Here is a 20967-nt window from a genome sequence, read left to right as displayed (position 1 = left end):
CATTGACCCAGCATCCAAACAGGGGGGACAGGTCTACAGATCTCTTTGGGCCACACCAAATATCTGATTATATTTTTATAGTCCATGTATCTCCCCCTATTATTATTATTATTTTTTAATTTAAATGTTTATTTAGAGCAACATTGAAGCACAATTCTTACATCATATCATAGTTACACATTTTTTGTTTGTTTGTTTTTGTCTCCTTTTTCTATGAAAGTGAAGTAACAAACATTCACATATAGGTAAAACATTTGTTACATGACTATGCCTTCAAAGACGGTCCTAGTGGTGTGATAAATAAACATTTCAACCCATGAGAAAACTTGGTAAATTAATAAATAAATAAAATATTTTTTTGTCTTTCCATCTGTTGTCCAGCAGGGGTCAGTCACAGCCAGGCACAGAGCTCATGGATACTAAACAGACTTTATATTTACAGACAGTAGGAATATTTACAAAGAATTCTGGTGTCAGATAACATATTGCAGCTGTATTTCTGTGTGCATTTGTATCTTAATGAAATCAACACTGAGATATTATGATATATTTTACTGTTTTTTTTATGCCACCCACTAAGTTCATTAAAAAAATCTATTTAATCTAAATTTAATCAGGAGCACCTCACTGAACAGTGAGTTACAGACATTAAAAACACATTTAGCTTGTCCCTACAAAATATTCTAGGCCTATAACGTATATAATAATCTCACCAGGACATATTTGAAAATATTTTGCTGAAGTTTTCTGAAATTATTTTAAAATTGCTGCAACAAAAGTTGCCCAAACGCAACGATTGTGTATCAAAACAACAAAGGCAAAGTAAAGGCCACATGAGGAAACTGTATGGTCAAAACATGAGGTAGGTCGACTCACAAGGGCTATGGATCCTGTGTGTGTGTGTGTGTGTGTGTGTGTGTGTGTGTGTGTGGGGGGAGGCTGGGATGTGTGTGATCATTGGGTAACTGCAGCAGCAGCAGAGCAGCTCGGTGTGCCGCGGAGAGAGGACGGCTCAGAGGATATCAGTGGACTCCAGGAAACACGCAGGTGAGTCAGTTACTGATGTTACTGCCCTTTTTATTTCATGTGTTTCTCCCACTTTTCCTGCGCACACACTCTCTGTACATGTGTCTGCACTCCGGTGAAGGTGATAAAAGAGTGCGCGCTGCTGTTTGTGTCCCTCTCTGTGCTGCAGTCCAGGTCGGACAGGTGCACATGGGTGGATGTTTGCACGTTCATAGAGCGCGCGGGCTGCATACAGACGGTGTAAGCGTGTTGTTACTCAGAGACACATTAGTGGAAGTTAAATGTATTGATGGATTACTGTTAGGGTAAGTGTTATTGTATCACCAGGTTCATACAAGGACGATCCTGAAGCCTGATCAGAGCTGAGCGTTGTTCCTAAAGTCAAATATATGATAGGAAATCACACATATGTTGCTGCATAGCTGTTGAAAGATGTGTTCATGTCTTTGTCTTGGAAGAATTAGAGGTGAATTTAAGCATGAGACAAGATAAGTAGAAAGAGAGGAAGGAGATAATAGTCTGTTAGACTATGTCCAGTGGTTTGTTGCAAAAAGTTTATTAAACCTAACCATCAAAACTTGAACAAAAACTGTGTATTTGCTGTTAACTGGACATGGATGAGATGAGCTGTGGTTAGAAATGAGTCATTAAATCATCTGGGCACCACTTTAATGAGTAACCCTTTATAAAGGGATTAAATGCTGTTACCAGTGGCTTTGTTAATGGTAAAAAAAAAAGACTGCAAACAGTACATGATCTCTTTGGCTATAGTAAACCTTAACTTGAACATCCTGTAAAAATACTGTGTTACAAGTAAAAGTCCTGTATTCAAATCTTGCTTCAGTAAAAGCACAAACATATTATCATCAAAATGCACTTTGAGGCCAATGAGGAATTAACCCTAATAAACAACTTAGATTACAAATAATGATAATAATTAATAATACGGTATATGTATATTTGTCTTCTTGTTTTTGTAATTTTGTCTATGTTGCCTACAGGAAGATCCACCCCTGGTCAGTGTGATATAATACAATACAGTGTCTTATATTATTGCTACAGATGTGTTATTGTGTTAACATGGAGCTATTTTAAATTAATTTGTATACTTTAGCATAGTTTAATCCATAACACATTTTACAGGTTGATTATATCTGTGAAACTGGAATTTGAAAAGTAACTTCTAACTATACTGACAGATAAATATGTTAAAAAGTACACACATATTAGGGTTTAGCCGTGTACTTGGATTAAAAAAGTATCTGGTACAGATAATGTGCTTTTTACAAATGTGTCAATATCTGTATTTGTGATGAAGGAAAATTCTCATCTGGGTAGCTGTGTTCAGTCTCTCACTCTTGTGATCAAACATGATCTGAAGCCTAATTCTGTAGCCCCTTTTACACTGACAGATTTTCCGCAAATGTTGGGCCGTTTTGGCGGCAAGCTGCGAGCGTTTAGACACACAGAGCCGGGCCGGATTGGCGAGTTGATCCGAGGTGCCCAATTTTCCGTCTCGTAGGGTAGACATATTGGTGGAAGCTTTTTGGTTTAAACAGACCGAGGTGGCCTTCTGCAACAGGAGGGGCTGTTGAAGACTTGTGGGAGGAGCTGTTGATGATGCCGCACGTGTGACCCACTGGCGGTGGATAAACAGGAAACAGCTGATAGCAGGAATTAGCGAACAGCTAGTAGCAAGAGGGAAACACAGCTAGTAGCAAGAGGGAAACACAAACCTGTAAACACTTTTCTAATAAATAACAAATATAGCAACCTCTGATGATCATCCTATATTAATTTCAGGTTTAAAATGACAACATCTGGTTAGGGCCCACCCACTTCTGATTTAAACCACACCCACTGTCAACATAAAGCCCGCCAACTACAGATACAGATAACTTAGTAGGTTTAACAGATACAAATAATGGTGTACTCGCTCATCCCTAATCCCTTTGGTTCCTTTTTAAATATAGTGGAGAAGAAGTGTAATGTAACATAAAGAGGAAAAACTCAAGTTAACTGCAATTACTACTACTATAGTTTTGACAAGTGTGAGTGTCATCCAAGTGAAATGTGTAAATATCTGTACTTGTGATGGAGGAAAATCTGCATTTGGGTAGCTGTTTTTCATCTACTTACTCTTGTGATCAAAAATGGTCCAAACCTAAATTCTGATACTGTTCTGTAAATTATCTTTTAATAAATAATATAGCAACTTCTGATCAACCCATATGAATTTCAGGGTTAAAAATATCATCTTCTGGTTAGGTCCCATGCATTTATTTCTGGTTTAAACTCCACCCATTCTGAGTACAGATACTAAGGATGCACGATAATATCGGACACACATGCATCCCTAGTGGAGTCACTAATAAAGGAGTTTTACGTTTCAATAAGGCATCAGCAAAAGTGATACATAACATGCGTGTAAATGCCAATGAGTCATTAATAAATGGTTCTTAGTGATTTCTGAAGTCTGCAGTTGGAAATATTTATAAGTCGTTCATAAATTAATTGTGGTTCCTGCAGCCCATTTTGCAGAGAGTCAAAGGTCAACAATTGTTCCTGTTAAAACAAGCTTGTAACTGATCTATAAAGCAGTAGTAATTAGTTATTCATTTATGTACCACCCATTAATAAATCCAGTCTTTACACATAAATGGTGCCTTATTAGAGAGTGGTACACTCGACTGAAATGTGTAATCGCATCTCTCCGATCTCTCTGATTCAAGTGGGCTCAGGAGATAAGTGTAGAGAGGAGCAGGGCGTTTATATTGGATTTGCTTGACACTGAAGTCTTTTTCAAGGCTGGAATGTGCCAAGCAGATCAATTTACACATTAGAATATGTGACAAATAAACAGCAAGCACCCCAATATGTGCAAATTAGATTAGTACAGCAAGGCTGAGGAGGGCGATTTCCTCTGAAGTAAACTTTTATATAACAGGAAAGGACAGAGTCAGTTTACCAATGAGTCACAAATGGAGTTAAAAGATAAAAGTTCAAATCAAAATGAGACATATCTGAAGAGGAAATGGCTCTAGGTGCTCCATTTTTTGTTTCCAAAGATGGTGAAATGATCTGTCATCATAATGTGGATTAATGTAATAGTCGTACATGCACATGGAAGAAGAACAGCCCATAATGCACAGGTTTGAGAGCAACTCTTTCAATTAAATGTATTTTTTTTAATGTACAAAGAGGCAGATAAATTGTGACACAATCATGATTTCATGCTCCTCTGAGAAGATTTGTCTGAAGATTTCTCCACATCACAGTGAATGTGGCCCACAGGGTGAACCCACTCATTCCTCCTTTAACGTGTGAGTAATCCAATTTGTGGTTCAGCCTCATGCCAGCTCCCAATGGTGAAGAAAGAAGAAAATGTAGAAATGTTGTACTTACATGTAGCATATATAGAACATAATCCGCTCAATATTGTATTCAGTCTTTGTCATTTGATGGCTTTAGTGCGAAAGTGTGGCAGTGTGTTTGGCATTTTAAGTGGCATCAGTTGAAGGGAAATACAGTAACAGCTCACCTGTTTCATCGATCTTCCTGCAGGAATGTCACACTAGGTGTTCTGCAAATCATGCTCATATTGGAAAACAGCTTTATCATACTCTGCAAAGCTCTTCATACTCTGTAGGCAAGTTATGACTTCATTTTAGGATGTTTGATGAGCACCAGAGGGCAGAGAGCATCAATAAAATTAGGCTTAAATGTCCCGGCAGCTGTGTTGCAAACCAGCTCTATGGATCAATAAACAGGAAGAAACTGATAGTCTTTTCTAAGTAAAAGGTGCTTCAGACACCGCCTGCTGCTTTGTTCGATTCCTCTCATCTCCCGTCATGCATGACGCACCGGTCGTGCTGCTGCCAAGGCAGATGTGTTTACCTTCCCTACCTGGAGCTTCCATGCTTTCATCAGTGAGACAACACCATCAGCGTCCTTGCCGTGCAGTGCACAACGCAAATGCAGATGTGTTGAAACAATGGTGTTTTTGCTGTGTGTGTGTGATGAGGGCAGCAGCTGACAAAACCACACCAAAGGGCCTCTCACCAGCAGCGTGTCCGCCTGTCTGGTTCAGCTGCTGCCCTCGATTTTGACACAGTTTTGGCAGACGGTGGTTTTGTGAGCTGAGAGGAACAAAGTCTGGAGGGTGTGGAGTTCGAAGGAAGTGAGCTTACCAGACTTCTGCAACCTGCTCCTTATCTCTGCTTGAGGCTTGTGGCTCGAGGCTACATTAGCAGATTCTGGCATGACACACCTGAATCTCTCAGCCAAGTGCGAGTTGCATTGTGGGTAATGTAGGCAGCAGGTGGAAGAAGAATGTGTTTATTGAAAAAGACAGTATATCTGATTATGATGCATGAATTTTGACTGACTTTCAATGTTACACAAGTGCAATGCTAATTCGGTGGAGTACTCTTTTAAAGGGACAGTTCACCCCAAAAATCAAAAATACATATTTTCCCTCTTACCTGTAGTGCTATTTATCAGTCTAGATTGTTTTGGTGTGAGTTGCCGAGTGTCGGAGATATCGGCCTTCTCGCCAGTATATTGGAACTAGATGGCATTCGGCTTGTGGTGCTCAAGGCGCCAACCGAACATGTTTGAAAAACTCAACAGCAATGTCTCTTTCCAGAAAACATGACTCGGATACTCAAGATAATCCACAGACCTTGTTGTGAGCAGTTTCACGTAGGAACTATTTTCTCTCTACTGAACTACTACGCCTGCCAACTGTATCGCTGTGTTGAAGGAAGGATGCATCTACCCTTAGCTCACCTAGCACCACTAACCTTACAGCTAAGCCCAGGAGGACGCCATTAATGTTTACATCTCAAGCACAAACCTCTCGTCCATGAGTAGATGCACATGAGTTCCATTGTATTTCAGACAAGGCAGACATTTCTCAATGTCTCCAACACTTTGGCGACTCACACCAAAACAATCTAGACTGATAAATAGCACTACAGGTAAGAAGATAAATATGTATTTTTCATTTTGGGGTGAATTGTCTCTTTAGAGCAACCATCAATGTGAAACAAGGAGACAATTCATTGACACAAGGAGACAATTCACTGAAACAAGGAGGCAATTCACAATTGTGATGCAGCCTTGTGATGGAGATTCTCATCCGTCACGGGTTATTGTTGTCGGTTGTCATAATTATATGTATTGATGGTTATAAAACAAAGGAGGATCCGTCAGCCTGCAGTTGTTTGCAATCATGGGACTCAGTCTTGCAAAACACATAAAAGAAATCAACAATTCGGTGCCACAAAGAGGTATCTGCTGTTTAATGACATTTAAACAAATGGCAAAATGTGTGCCCTGCATAGATTTGAAGTCACTAAAGGTTTGGAGATAAGGGCTCTACTGGAAGTGTAACGCTGGAGGAGAAAGGTTGAAGGTTGGGGTCCACAAAAATGCAAGTGGTGCACAAATCTTCAAATATATCAAGAGCTCACAATTCAAACTGACACTCTTTCTGTGTACATGTATCTGTGATGGATCTCAGCTGTTGGCTATTTACAGTTTCTGGTTCGACCATCTGAGTGTGTTCATTCTTGGCTGTGGGAACATTTGTTTGACGAAATAATCTTACCTTAATGTACACTTATTAGCATTGTCTGGTGCTTTTCATGACCTTCATGTGCTACTGTATATATGCCTGAGAGACCTGCGAGACTGCTTGTGATCTCGGCCAAGAGGCTGTAGCAGGCTAAGTTGTAAGGTGCAGACACACCAAACCGACATCAGAGAACTAGCGGCGACGAAAGCCAACTGTTGTGTTGTCTGCGTCGCCTCACATCGCCCTGTGTCAGTTGCATTTGAACACACTACACAGACTACATCCGACGGCCAAGTAGCACATACGTTCTGCACCTGCGTGAGAGAGAGCGGAGTGAGAGAGTGGTACGTCCTGTCAGCCGAGGGGTTTCCTATCTGTGCAGCCGAGCGCCACAGCCCCTCCACGGACTATTACATCCAGACGGTCCTGGTGTTTCCTCCGCAGGCTCCACTTCACTCAGCTGCCCAACAAACCCGCTGCTTCTTCCCACTTTAACCTGAATAACAAACCAGGGCTCGGTGCTCCGGTTGGATCCAAACGTAGAGCCGGGGCTTGCTCAGAGGCTAGCGGAGGCTAACTGGCTGTGCTTCCATTCCGTCATGCTGCGGCTAACGCTCCACTAGCCGCTCCCAGCTAGCTCCGGCAGCTGAGTGAAGTGGAGCTATCACTACAGGCAGATTCACTCGCTACAGGGGCGAGGAAATAAAACCTGAACAGCCAATCAGAGTGAGCTCTCTCACCGACAAGCTCAGCCGCCGATTCAACATGCTCAATCGGCCAAAAAGGTGCCGACACCGAAGTGCCGACAATGCGGGACACACCACAACTGGGGCGACAAGCCCTCACCAACGGCCTTACTTTGGTCAACAGCCGACCGTTGGCTTGGTGTGTCAGGGCCTTTAAACCCAGTGAAGATACTGGTATCAAGTAAAACTAGAAGACGTAGGAAGTTAGGCTAAACTTTGGTGAGAGAAAAACCGGCATAACTATTTTCACAGTGGTCCCTTGACCTTTGACCTCAAGATATCTGAATGAAAATGGGTTCTCTGGGTACTCATGAGTCCCCTCTTTACAGACACGCCCACCTTATGCTACTCCCATTCAGGTTTGGGCAAAACAAGTTTTGCATGCAATACAAATGTGTTATTTTTTCGCCTACTATATTTGAATCAGACTCTTGTGGATTCAGTTGGCCCAGTGTTAATTATATGTGAAGATGTTAGCTCCCATAAGAGCCATTTCATTGTAGTGAGACCATTTTTTAAACAGATTTGATAGTATAAAGTGACCAATTGTGAAATCTGGAATGATCACAGCCTTATGAACCTCAGCCCCCTCACTCTGACATCTCTCCACTTTGTGCATGTATAGGTCCTGTTTGTGCAAGCAAGAGTGAAAACGTTGAACGTTGAATTTCTCCTCAGGGGGATTAATAAAGTAAATAAACTTAAACTTAAACTTAAACTTAACTTAACTTAACTTAGCAGTTTCCAATTGCCAAAATATGCAGTTCTTACAGAAATCTCCAAATGTCAAACGTTTTTGATACCAAATCACAACATGTATTTTTCTGTGGTTTCCTCAAGGTCTTGCTGTCTTAATGTGGTATTTTGGGGGAGTGTATAACTACTTTAATCACTCCTCAAGTGGTAAAAAGATGCTTAAATGTAGCACCAGATCTGTGTAACAAATGGTACCAACTCCAAAATCGCTGCAACAGCTTATGAGACATAATTGAGCAAGGGACTGGCCATCAAATACTTCCATCATAATGTTCTCAGCCCATATGCACCCCAAACTAAAAGTCTGAATAGGCGCCTAACCAAAACATGCTTATCACATATCTATCAGTAGAAACTGTGTAAGAACATGCACACAGTGCTTAGCTGCATCTCAAATTAAACTTCAGGTTCCCAGCTTTCAGATCATGGATACCACTACTACATGCATGTGGCATCTACCTGCTATCTTCCCCTTAAAGATTCCCTGTGCACCCTTAAAAAAGACAAATATGGGTCTATGATGTATGAAGTGTATGATAAATATAGTGTTCCTACATTTTCTGTAGGACTCCTCCTTACTTAGCTTCCAGAGCATGTAACATGTAACTGTTCCTTCAGTGTAAATCAAAAGTCAGGCTGCTGATCTGTTCAGGAAGTGTTACACAGCAATGCTAAGTGTTGCAGCAAAAGCATTGACAATACATCGGATAAAGGCTGCTTTAGGAAATAGCTCTACATATACTCAAGGTGAGGGGATCCCTGCACCACCACTATCTCTTTTCCTCTCATCTCTAACGTTATCATCGTATAGGTTGGTTTCAAAGCTTAGCACCCACGCTGCTAACAGAGAGATCATTAGCCTCACTATGCTTCGTGCTTTGAGTGATTAGCAGCCGTGGAGATTAAACTGGGAATTCTCCAGTGTCACAATGCTGCAGAGCGGGATTCACAGCGTTGACCCTTTGATCAGTGACAGAGCCAGAGAACGGGGCAGCCAGGCGGAGATTGTGCTGATGGCGCGGGGCCTAATCTCTAGATTATCCGTCATGCTGCTCCACTGTGCACACGGCTAATTAAGAGATGGAGTTGCGTGTTGCAATATCACATCACAGGGGTGCATTATTTAACTCTCAAAACTTTTTAAATGGCCTTTTATATAACAGCACCTTACTCATTCACTTTGGCTAATTGGTTGTAATTAGAGAGTGATGGTGCATTTCAGCAGCTCATTTTCAGCTCATGCTGTCAGGCCGGCGAAGAAGTTCAAACACAGCGAGTCTTCAGCAAAGTTCATCGTAAACATTGCGGATGTTTCGAAATATTTAAAGACATTATTAGTGTCTGTGAAACATGAGGACCATTAAAGGCAGATCAGAGCAGTAAGTGAAAGTGTCTCTGGAAGCTCTGAGATGCACTCACAACCTCTCTGAGTTGTTTCCCACCAAATGTGTGCAGCTTTGTAGAAAGTAAGGAAGTACATTTACTAAAATTACTGCACTTAAGTACAATTTTTAGGTAGTTATACTTCACTTTCCATTTTCTGCTGCTCTCTACTTCTGCTGCCCAGCATTTAAGGGCAGCCACAGTTAATGGTCATTTTTAAGATTACGATTTCACAATAAAAATGTAGTGCTGTGGATATAAACCTTTTTTAGATGGTTTAGTTTAAATAACTCTTCAGAATCCAAAGCAGTAAAGTTGTCCAATGTTTTTTAAGAAATGCAAAGATTAAAGAAAAGTCTAAAAAATGTGCATACAGGTTTCACACACTTTGAATTTTCAAAACCTTTTCATAATATTTCCCCCATTTTTCTGACTGTAAGTATTTTAACATAGGTCATGCACTTGCCACTTGTTTCAATCAGGGGAGACAGAAGAATTAATTAAAGATAATATTTAATACAGAATATGAGTGTACAGATGATCTGTGCTGATGAAGATTTAACAGAAGTCTTTGGGGCTTGGGCACCAGAGAGAGGTTTGCGTTTCCCTCTTGCTACTAGCTGCTCGCTAATTCCTGCTATCAGCTGTTTCCTGTTTATCCACCGCCAGTGGGTCGCACGTGCGGTGTCATCAACAGCCCCTCCTGTTGCAGAAGGCCACCTCGGTCTTTAAACTAAAAGGGTTCTGCCAATATGACTACCCAATCCAGCTCTGTGTGTCTAAACACTCGCAGCTTGCCGGCAAAACGGCCCAACATTCGTGGAAAATCTGGCAGTGTAAAAGGGGCTACTGACACCTGGAGATAATGAGTGAGCATATGTGCAAGGACTGAATGGCAGGGTGAGAAAGAAACTTACAGCCTGAGCATGAAAAGTACCGTCTTCCCGACTGAACTTTCACGAGAACTTCATTTGTGGATAGGAAAACTGCTAACTTAACTAGCTTGTTAGACATTCCAGCATACGCCAGTAGACCAGACCAGCACATACAGGTACTTTACAAAACGTCAGTATATTTGTATGCAACCTACTAGGGATGCCCCGATCCGATATCTGGATCGAATATCGGCCCCGATATCATCAAAACAGATGGATCGGGTATCGGAAAATGCAACCTATACCTGAGGCAATCCTGTCCCTTTAAATCTATTGCAACGCGAGCTACGTTATACGTCATGGAGAGAAGGAGGATGGACCATAGGAGCCCTTTTTTGGTTTTTAAAACAAGAAAACCAACCCATTATCAGGAGAAAACAAAAGGTTGTTTCCTTTATCACTTACTTTTATCAGAGATCAGGACTGCCATGCCAGGGTGCATAGATGGCATCTTGACAACTGTATATTGATTCAAACTGAAAATGTCAGATCATGGTGTATCCATTATTTTTCAGTACATCAGACTGAACTTCAATCACGAGATAACACTGAGATCAGTCCTCTTGATTTAAGGAGACTCCCCCCGGCCAGAAATGACAGTGAACCTGAAACCTGAAATCAGGTGTGAGCAAATGAACTCGACGCTCATTTTCAAGTTCCCCCGAAGTATCCCGTGATCTCTAGAAAACAGAAGTTGTTCTCTCGTGATAAATGATCCTGTTACCCGGAGAAATCAACTTTTTGTTTTGTAGAGATTCGCAATAAATTACACAAGAAAACAAGCCTTGTTATCTCAAGATAACACAGTAATTAACTTGCGATCTCCAGATAATGGCATTAAATAAAAAATGCAAGCAGTGATGTTCTCGGCTTCTGTTGTTTTTTCTTCTTTCTTACCACATTAATCATCTCACGACCCCTCAGATGTATTTTGTGACAGTGTATAAAGCACCAGCTCAACCAGCTGCAACAGTGAAATGCTGCTTCTGCACTGAAGCATTAATATTAACAACCTAAAATGTCACATATAATATAATATATCAGCCCCAGTGGCCATTTATCAACATAATGAGTATTTTTATACTGTAAGTACACTTTAACGATAATTCTGGGCTTTCATCTCAGCCGTATTTTAACTCTTACCTGTAATAGAGTATGTTAACATTGTTGTATTGGCACTTCTACTTAATTAAAGCATCTGAGTACTTCTACCACTAACACATCAAGTTTTAATATCACTAATAAGTACAGTATTTCCCCTCAAGTGTTTTTTTTCTTCGTGTTTTTTTTCTTCAAGTGTTAATGTTGTTTTTAATTGATCTTGCTGGATCATTTCACTTTTAGTTATACTTGTTGTTTCTCTCTTTCTCAGCCGGAGGATAATCACAGTGTCTGCATCTGCTTGCTGCTTCTTCTGACCCGAAGATACACATTTCTGAGACTTCTTTGTGCCCAACAAATTGAGAGCAATCAAAGCTCAGACCCAGGTCTGTGTGTTAAACATGGGAGACCAGAGATCAGTCCAGCCCCTGCTGCCCCTGCTGCTGCTCCTGACGCTCCTTGCCAGGCTGTCACAGCTGTGGGCCTTCCCCTTCAGCCCATCACTGGACCTGGATGTCACTCCCAGGACGACTGTCTTCTCCAAAGGTGAGGAGAGAAACGCAGTTCAGTTTTGAGACTGTGAGGCGAGTAGAGATGTGAGGCAAAGATGCTACATGAGGTGAAAGAGAAATGTGCATTTTACCAACGTGATCAACAGTTGGAGCTGCTGTCATGTGGTGCACAGTGGTGCAGTGGTTAGCATTGTGACCTCACAGCAAGAGGGTTCTTGGTTTGAAACCGGAGTGAGGGGCTCAAACCCCGGGGTGGGGAAGCCCTTCTGTGCACAGTTTGCATGTTCTCCCTGTGTCAAGGTGGGTTTTCTCTGCGTACTCTGGCTTCCTCCCACAGTCCAATGACATGCAGATTAGGTTAATTGGTGACTCTAAAGTTGTGGCTGGTTTTGAGGCTCATGTAACCACTGTTCATACTGTGGAGTGGGGGAGCGTCATTCCGCTATTTTTAAATATCCCATGGAGAGACTCTCACTGCAGCCTGTTGTATTTTATTCTGAAAATGTTGGTGTGCAGCCTCGTTCTGTGGACGATAAACAAGGTGCAGGCTTCCATCTGTGTACCACCGGCAATAAGGAAATACAGTGAGAGCTGGACGGAGCAGTGAGTGACAACAACCCCGCCCACATTTAAGAGTACTGTCTGCGGTGGAAACGCTAGGGTCTAGGAACCATGTCTCAAGGGTTACTTTTTGTTCCAAAGGTACCATACTGAAAGTGTTTGGTGGAAACAGGGCTTATGTGTCAGCCCTGTGATAGTCTGGAGACCTGTCCAGGGGGCACCCCGCCTTTCACCCAATGTGAGCTTGGATAAGTGGTTACAGAAAACGAATGAATGAAGGAATAACTTGCTTGCAAATTATCACATTATTAAGTGCATGCTTTTGATGGTGTCAGTTTGCCAAAATATAGACTAAAAATAAGCAGGCTCAAGCTGAAGCTCACAGAATAACTCATTATGGTAACATTGTCCTCTTTGGTTACATCCCCCAAAGCATTTTGGGAACTGTAGTTGCACATTATTGCAACATGGTTATCACCAAAACAGAAATGAGACAATTAATAATGATATTGCAGACAAATGCATTGATGCTAATGTATAGAGAGGAGGGGGGGGGGGCACAGTGTCAGACTTTTAAACCCTGTTCTCGATGCATCTACGCAAACACACGTGCACAAGCCTACTAAACTCACCTCACTGTCCTTATTTGATGCTGCTCCGGCTCCTTCCCCCCTCCCCTCCCCGTTAAAGAAGTGGCACAGTTTTCGAAGTCGGCCCTGAAGACAGCTCCTTCATGCTCAGAGTTATTAATCGCCTCTCTCAAGCCCTGTCCTAGATCACACGGCTCAGCAAACACTTCTAATGAAACAATAGACAAGAAGCCCTCATAAAAGAAGACCTGAGCGCAGTAGACCTGATTAGAGTCCGTGCAGAAAATACTGCTGAGTCGGTTTATTTTGGCACAGAGGGGGTGTTTACCCACATCATCAGCACCTTCCTTCTCCCACCTTACCCCCTCTCCAGCTTGCCACTGGCTCACCTTTCCCCTCCCTCTCCCCTCATCACTGCGGCAGAGGCTGCAGCAGCAGCGAGGAAGGGAACTCCGGCGCTGGCAGACTGATCGGATGGCTGTGCTCTTACCTCCACCCCTCTCCTCTCCACTCCTCCTCAATTCTCTGAGGACGAGTATTATTAGAGGACGGGTGGAGCGAACAGGGCCCGGCTCTATTGCCAGCCGAGCTCTCTCCGGTGCAATGTCATAAGAGCTGTTGAGTGTTGCAGTGTGAGATGATGCTTTGGAGATGGGAGGATATGCTGCTTGACGTTATGAATCACAATCACTCAGAGAGATGAGAATACAACAGAGGAGGAGACACTTTTTTTTGGCTGTTTTACTGTGCTTTTGTATTATCCAAACAGAGAGGGCTGAAAAAATGTTTTGTTTTTGTTTTTTTGCTGGAGAGGAAATGGTGTGAATATTCCTCCTTCAAGGTCCAATTTTTTTTTTTTACAATGACCGGATTTGTTGTGCTGCAGAGAATATTCAGGGAAAAGTATTTTTAGCAGACCCTGCAGCACTAAGAAATACACAAATACTGAGCATGGCGCTACTTTTAAAGCTACTGTTTTGTAGTGGTACCACCAGAAAAAATTCATAGGGGTGGCTTGTGCACCAAAACTAAAAGCCACAGCTGTATTTCAGGACTTCAGAAAAGGGGACACATATCCAGCAGTGCAGGAGCAGTGTTGACTTATCGTCTCGTCATCCTTGTTTTGCCTTGTTCGTAAAAGTTAACACTGTGATTTTATTCTTCCATCCCATACTGTAGTCCTTGCTGTCGGCTTTGTGAAGCTATATTACCCGACGCCTAGATAAACACTGCTGCAGTTTTACTGTGCCCAAAAACAAGATGGCAGTCGTTTCATTTGTGGACCCAACCTCACACAAAATAGATACAGTCAGACTCTGGGGCGCCTTTATCGGCTCTAAGAGGATGAAGAAATTCGTACGATGACTGTGTCCACATCGAGCACATCGATTAATTTGTGGAAAAAAATCACTTGTCTTCATTTTGTATGCATCACATTACTATTTATTTATTACTTCCTGCCCTCCGTCTGAATTTTACGTGTCACAAGAGTCACATGATTGCAAACAAGCTGTAGTATCGGGGGAGCCATGGCCCTCCCTGACCCCCCCTTGGGAGCACCCCTGCTGTTGTGGAGCTGTTTCCTGAGACCAATGGGAGCTGACAGTAGTGAGTTGTTTACTAATATCAGTGCCGTTATTTATCAGCCAAATGAAAAGGACGCACTCGATTAACTCTGAAGAGTTCATTAGATGGGGCCGTACGTATAATTCATTAAGCCCCATTAAATAAGTTTCTAAGTGCATCATATGCAGAACTCATTGTCTATTCTGAAAGCCTCGTCCCAATCGTCGTGCCCCCGGCTATTTATTTACACATCTCTGACTCTGCCTCGGATTATAAATCATACATACTGTGGGCACTTCTCTGTGCTGCAGCCAGAGTTAGTCTCTCACCACCACAGATTTTATTTTTCTCTTTGCCCTCAAAAGTTGTCCTTGACCTACTTCCTAATCATCGAGGGAGTGCATGTGAGAGTGCAGGGTGTGCACGTGTGTCAGCATGCGTTTCATCACTCTCCATGTGTGTCTGCATGTGTGTGAGGGGTGAGGAATGTTTGGGCATGCATGCAGTCACATCATGTAAAGTCACTTCCCCTGTGGTGACACATATCACTTTTGGTGGGGGGGGGATGGTGGAGAGCGCCACCTCATGATGATGATATGTCTGCCTGGGTGTGCAGTAGGCTATATGGAAATAGGATGGATGTTGTAGGAAGGTGTCACAACCTATGGGAGACTCAGGGGGAGGATATGTATGATGTTTCTCAGCTGGGGTGAGGGGGCACTCATTAATGTACAGGACGCTTTATAGATAGCCTGTGTGAGTGGGAGTACAAGGACAGTCTGTATCAGAGGGAGCTCAGATTTCTAGGAAGGGAAATGACACAAGATGACTCAATGCACTCCCGTATGGAAATCTTGAAGGACAGGTGTATCTGAAAACCCACGATAGAGGAAAGGAAAATGAAAGGACTCCGCATAGTGTAAGATCCTTACACTGGTGAAATGTATAAATCATGGTACTGCTTTTCAGTCAGGGTGATAGTAAGGATTCTCATCCATTACCTAAAGCTGCTGCAATCAATATTAACAATGGATTAAAAGACTATGTGTAATGTGAAGGGATCGCTCTTAGTGATTAACCCAACCCCGCGGTTCTCCTCAGCTTCTTGGTGTGTTTCAGGGTCTTTCAGCTCTTTGTTTTACGGCCCACATCTTTACTCAGTCTCAGCCTGATTTCCAGCTGTAGCAGGCAGCTGTTTCCAGTAAAAAAACCTCTAATATACCAACTGTGCGCCACTTGCCCGGCAACAAACGACAGACAGACCAATTTGGTGAACATAGTGGAGCATTTAGCAGCTAGAGAGCAGATGTTTCCCTGTGGAGTTGGAGACCGAAGCAGAGCTTTAAAATAGGAGAGCAACCACATGACCAAACATACAACTCCAAATTAATGCTACTGTGTAAATAGGCAGCTGTTTGCTATTAATATGTGCGCCTTCAAGTGGACAAACAATCAAATAATGCAGGTTTGAAGAGATTGTGCGAATTTTTTGAAGTGCGGATGTATGAGGTTCTTATCCATAGTCAGTGTATTACCTACAGTAGATGCCGGTTGGTGCTCCCCCACTTTGGAGAAGCAGACTGGAGTACAGCCACAGAAGCTAGGCAATGTACTGCTGTGAATGGGGGCAGCAGCAAAATGTGTTTTAGCCATCTAAACGAAATCAGTAGTTTAAGTGTATGCTATATCTACAATGGGTGCGGTTGCATGATGGCTTGAAATAAATCTGAATGAAATCATTCGGAGTTAAATTCTTTCAGGTAGTTTACATGGGAAATATTCATTCTGAATGAGGGTTTACACGGGAGATCAGTTTAATCGCTTTTTAATCGCCTTTATTCGGGCCCACGCATGGTTTGGGGCAGGGAAGGTTTCTGATTGGATAGGGGGCGGGGGGGATGTTACGTGTTTACGTTTACCGGAAGAAAACACCGTAGTCCTCGCTCCGGATAACAAGATGCTTGACAGCGCCATTCTTAGTGCCTTTTTCGGGCTTGTTTTGCTTATATTCTTGAAGCAGCAGTACGACAACAATCTTGTTCTGCTAATGCTCCGTCTGTTGAGGAGGAGAAGAGAGGTAGAAGGTCGAAGAAGGGAGATAGAAGACCGTGCTTTGGCAAATGGAAACCGGTGAGTGCAACGAGTCGCACGCACGCTATATATGTCATCACTCCAGAAGGGCAAGGAAACGAGCATGCGCAGAAAGACCGGAATGAACTTAAAGAGGAATGAGTGTATACAAGTGCGAGAAATTCTTTCATTCGGATTTAGAAACGGAATATTCCAGCCCCTTACATCGGAATGAATTTTCAATCGTGTTGGCCATTTTCATTCTGAATTAGATGTTTACAAGATCACTTTTAATAGGAATGAACTTTCATTCCGAATGAAAAGGGAATTAAACTGTCCATGTTGGCAGACAACTCTTCCTCACAGGGAACTGAACTGAAACCTATCTATGCTCTCTCTATGCAGACAAAAACAGGAATTTTACATCGCTGAACACAGGAGCTTTGTAGGAATTCAGGAAACTAATCCTGAGCAAAACGACATATGGCTATATATCAAGGCGAGCAGCAGTAGCTCCCTAAGGCTTTCCAAATAAACAAAACTTCACACAAAAATTAGCCCCCTGGATTAGCTGTTGTGGCAGACTGCAAAATTATCAGAACCAGTTTGCTGGCTAACGTAACCAGTTAACAAGTAGTTAGCTAACGTAACTACTAGGGCTGCCCCAGACTAAGAATTTTCCTAGTCGACCAATAGTCGTCATTTAGGTCCATTAGTCGACTAGTTGCCTGCATGTTTATGATATTAATATAATTATTAAATTATGTATTTTGGTGGTTTGAGTTGAAGGTGTGAGAAAGAATAGNCTGAGCGTGGTCACTTCCTGTGTCTGTCCTTTCAAATTAAATTCCCACATGGTCCAGTCATATAGGTTTTGATTTATGTTGACAAGGCACACCACCATAGAGTTTCAAGTTTGTTTTGCGACCGAGAAATCTTGCCAACTAATAACCTTTCTGGTCGACTAAGGAGTGTGATCATTAGGCGGCAGCCCCACTAACTACTAGATGTTAATAGGCAGTTTTCATGATTGTAGACAAGGACTCAACAAGGTCCGTGTCAGATGGAGTAAAATATCTCAGTTATGTACTTTGGAAAATGTCTGAGATCATTTCTGTATAATAGGATGGTTTAATAGTAGGCTATGTCAAATTAGCATTTTGTGTGCAGCCTTAATGGGCAAATTTGACAACTCAGCTTGTTTGTGTGTTTATGAGACAGTGTTGAGGTGAGATTAATGCTTGACTGCGTGCTGAACTCTGCTGTGTGCCCATGGGGGTTCCTGCTTTGGCTTTCTGTGCCTCTGCCACCAGACCTGAAGTAATGCAGTTGTGAAATATTGATGCACTGTAAGCTGTCTGAGGTTGCGATGACGAGCTGAGATGGCAAAAAAGGTCTTGGTAGTAAGATTCCTTATGGTTCTATTATTGTTGTAGTGGTGCTTATAATAAAACCTGCCATCATAATGCTTTTTTCTTGATGAAGAGATTATTTTTATACAGTATTGTAATTACAGCACTGAGGAGATTGTTCAGACAAGTCTATTATTGTCCTCGCAAACAGCCTGAGCTGCTGCATCTGTTTTGAGGGCAGAAAACATTTATGATTTCCTCACATTGTTATCAGCTCGGCCGTCGCTGCTCTGACTGAAGTTGTTTAATCTCGGTGTGACAGCGCCGTTTCATGCATTTGACCATTAAATCCAGTGAGACCTCCGTGATGCTTTGATCCTACTCCCCTCTGATACAGTGCTGATGTGTGAATCCGATAAGATCTTACTGGTGATTCACTGATAGCATCTAGTGAGACCTGGAATAACACGGGGACTATTTGTGTGTTGTATGTGCGGGTTGGCTTTCTTTCCTGAAGATGAAAGTCTTGGCTGTCTTTCATCTCACTCCGCAGTCTCCCCGGTTGAACAAAGTCCTATGAAAGTTTTGGATCTGACACAAGCTCTGAAAAAGGTGTTGTGTTTATGCCTTCAGAAGAAAAAACATAACGCTGCCACTTTGACGAGATGCTTAACAAGCGATCTCTCTGACAGTAGCTGACATCTTCATTTATGAAGAACTGAGCACATACAAGGAAGTTCCTACTTCTCTTAAACCATGAGCCTCCTGAAAAAATGGGTTGGTTTTCATTTTAGGGTCAACTTAAAGGCATGAGTTTTACATAAATGTTCATGTTGTATTCTCATTTTAAGGGGCTGAAAAGGTATCCATGCGAGACAATCTGGCTCAGCCTGAATTCAGATCCGAGGATAATTTGAGTCGATCCAGAATGCAGCAAACAGACAAAGAACGGACACTGTGTCATCCATCCATCCATCCATCCATCCATCCATCCATCCATCCATTTTCATCCGCTTATCCTGGGGGCAGCAGGCCAAGCAAAGAACCCCAGACGTCCCTCTCCCCAGCAACGCTTTCCAGCTCCTCCTGGGGGTCCCTGAGGCATTCCCAGGCCAGATGAGATATGTAATCCCTCCAGTGTGTTCTGGGTCTGCCCTGGGGCCTCCTATCAGTGGGACGTACCAAGAACACCTCTGACGGGAGACGCTCAGGAGGATCCTGATCAGATGTCCGAACTACCTCAGTTGACCCCTTTTGGAGCGAAGAAGCAGTGGCTCTACTCTGAGCTCCCTCAGGATGTCCAAGCTCCTCACCCTATCTCTAAGGCTGAGCCCAGCCACGCCACGGAGGAAACTCATTTCGGCCACTTGAATCCGCGATCTCATTCTTTCTGTCACTACCCAGAGCTCATGGCCATAGGTGAGGGTTGGGACGTAGATGGACCAGTAAATCAAAAGCTCCACCTTCGCTTCAGCTCCCTCTTCACCAAGACAGTCCGGCGCATCACTGCAGACACCGCGCTACCATGTGATCCGCCACCAATCAATAAGCATCCATGGTCGTTAAGAAGAGCAATACATGTCATTTTTTTCTGCACCTCACTGTTCACACTCTTTGTTTGGTTCCACAGAACACCAAGCGGAGATACCTGTGGACTACAGACCGAATGCATTTGTCCGATTTACCTTCCAGCCAAGTTGCCAGAAGAAAATGTCGCATTCTACGTGTCTGAAAACCATGAATACGTTACATTTGCACATGCATATTATACCCAAGTTTCTGAGGCAAGATTATATGAGCTATGGCTTTTTATCAGGAGGTGGAGGGAATGGTGGATGGCGTGACAGCTAGGTGAGACAGCTGCCTAACTGACCATTGTTCAAGGCCAATACACATAACAATAGTGGTTGTGATTTATTGAGTCACTGCTGTGTTTCCAGCAACTTTTGAGGCACCAAATGTGGGTGTGTTGTAGCGACCTGTCACTGTTTTTCCAGTGGGGATAGTGCCAGGAAAAACAGATGTTTTTTACCAAGACATTGCTGCGTTTCCTGCTTGGAAGGAGGCACCAAAACCTGGTATTTTAAGCCAAAACATGATCCTTTCCTAGTTTCAATGTATCTGCTACATAATAACATGCGAATGTTACATGTACGATATCAACATTACCCTCTGATGAGGAAAGCTGTTGACATCTGTTTTGTCTGTTTCTCAAAACCTGGGCAGATGAAACCAAATCTATCTTCATGGAGTGAGAGGAAAGTGAGAAAATATGTTTAATGTCATTTGGATGAACTCAACCTTTAAGGATGGATATATAGGTATACATAGGTAAATCGTCACACGTCAATACTGTGGCCATACAGTCAGGTATGCAGTCAATGTTCAGTTGCAATATGAAACATGGAATCTGCTAAGCCTGCCTACATGGTGCTGATGTTATTGTATCGGGATACTTGACACAGACATGCTGCCCGGTTGGGAAGCAGTAACACTCATGCGTGCAGTGTAAGATACATGGCGGTTCTTAACTGGAACTTGTTCTTGATTCCCATCCCTAATAAAAACTAAACAAAACAAAGACTAAAGCTGGATTTGCACTTATGCATCGAACTGACGTCATATGTTCTGCATCGACGTAGTCTGACATGCACCTCCCCAGATATGGAACTACATGTCGACGCAGACATCTTGTCTATTTTTGTAAGCTGAAACCATTTCCCTCAGTGGAAACAAAGCTTTTATTTTCTTTAATTTCAAAGATAAGAAACAATAAATTGTGAAGACA

At 42.6% G+C, this 20967-nt stretch overlaps 1 protein-coding gene across 1 annotated transcript in view; it reads left to right on the top strand.

Annotated features, from left to right (window-relative positions):
* Positions 1–977: 977 nt before the first annotated feature.
* sema4gb (sema domain, immunoglobulin domain (Ig), transmembrane domain (TM) and short cytoplasmic domain, (semaphorin) 4Gb) overlaps positions 978–20967 on the top strand; it is a 57268-nt gene continuing 37278 nt past the window's right edge. Inside the window, exons 1-2 of the mRNA XM_050059813.1 lie at positions 978–1047; positions 11800–12074. Of these exons, the coding sequence (XP_049915770.1) occupies positions 11930–12074 (145 nt within the window). The 5' untranslated portion in view covers positions 978–1047; positions 11800–11929. The remainder of the gene's footprint in view (positions 1048–11799; positions 12075–20967) is intronic.

Source organism: Epinephelus moara, chromosome 13 (genome assembly GCF_006386435.1).
Source record: "Epinephelus moara isolate mb chromosome 13, YSFRI_EMoa_1.0, whole genome shotgun sequence".
Classification (NCBI taxonomy): domain Eukaryota; kingdom Metazoa; phylum Chordata; class Actinopteri; order Perciformes; family Serranidae; genus Epinephelus; species Epinephelus moara.
The sequence above is the reverse complement of the archived record's forward strand: the minus strand, read 5'-3'. Positions and strand labels throughout refer to the sequence as shown.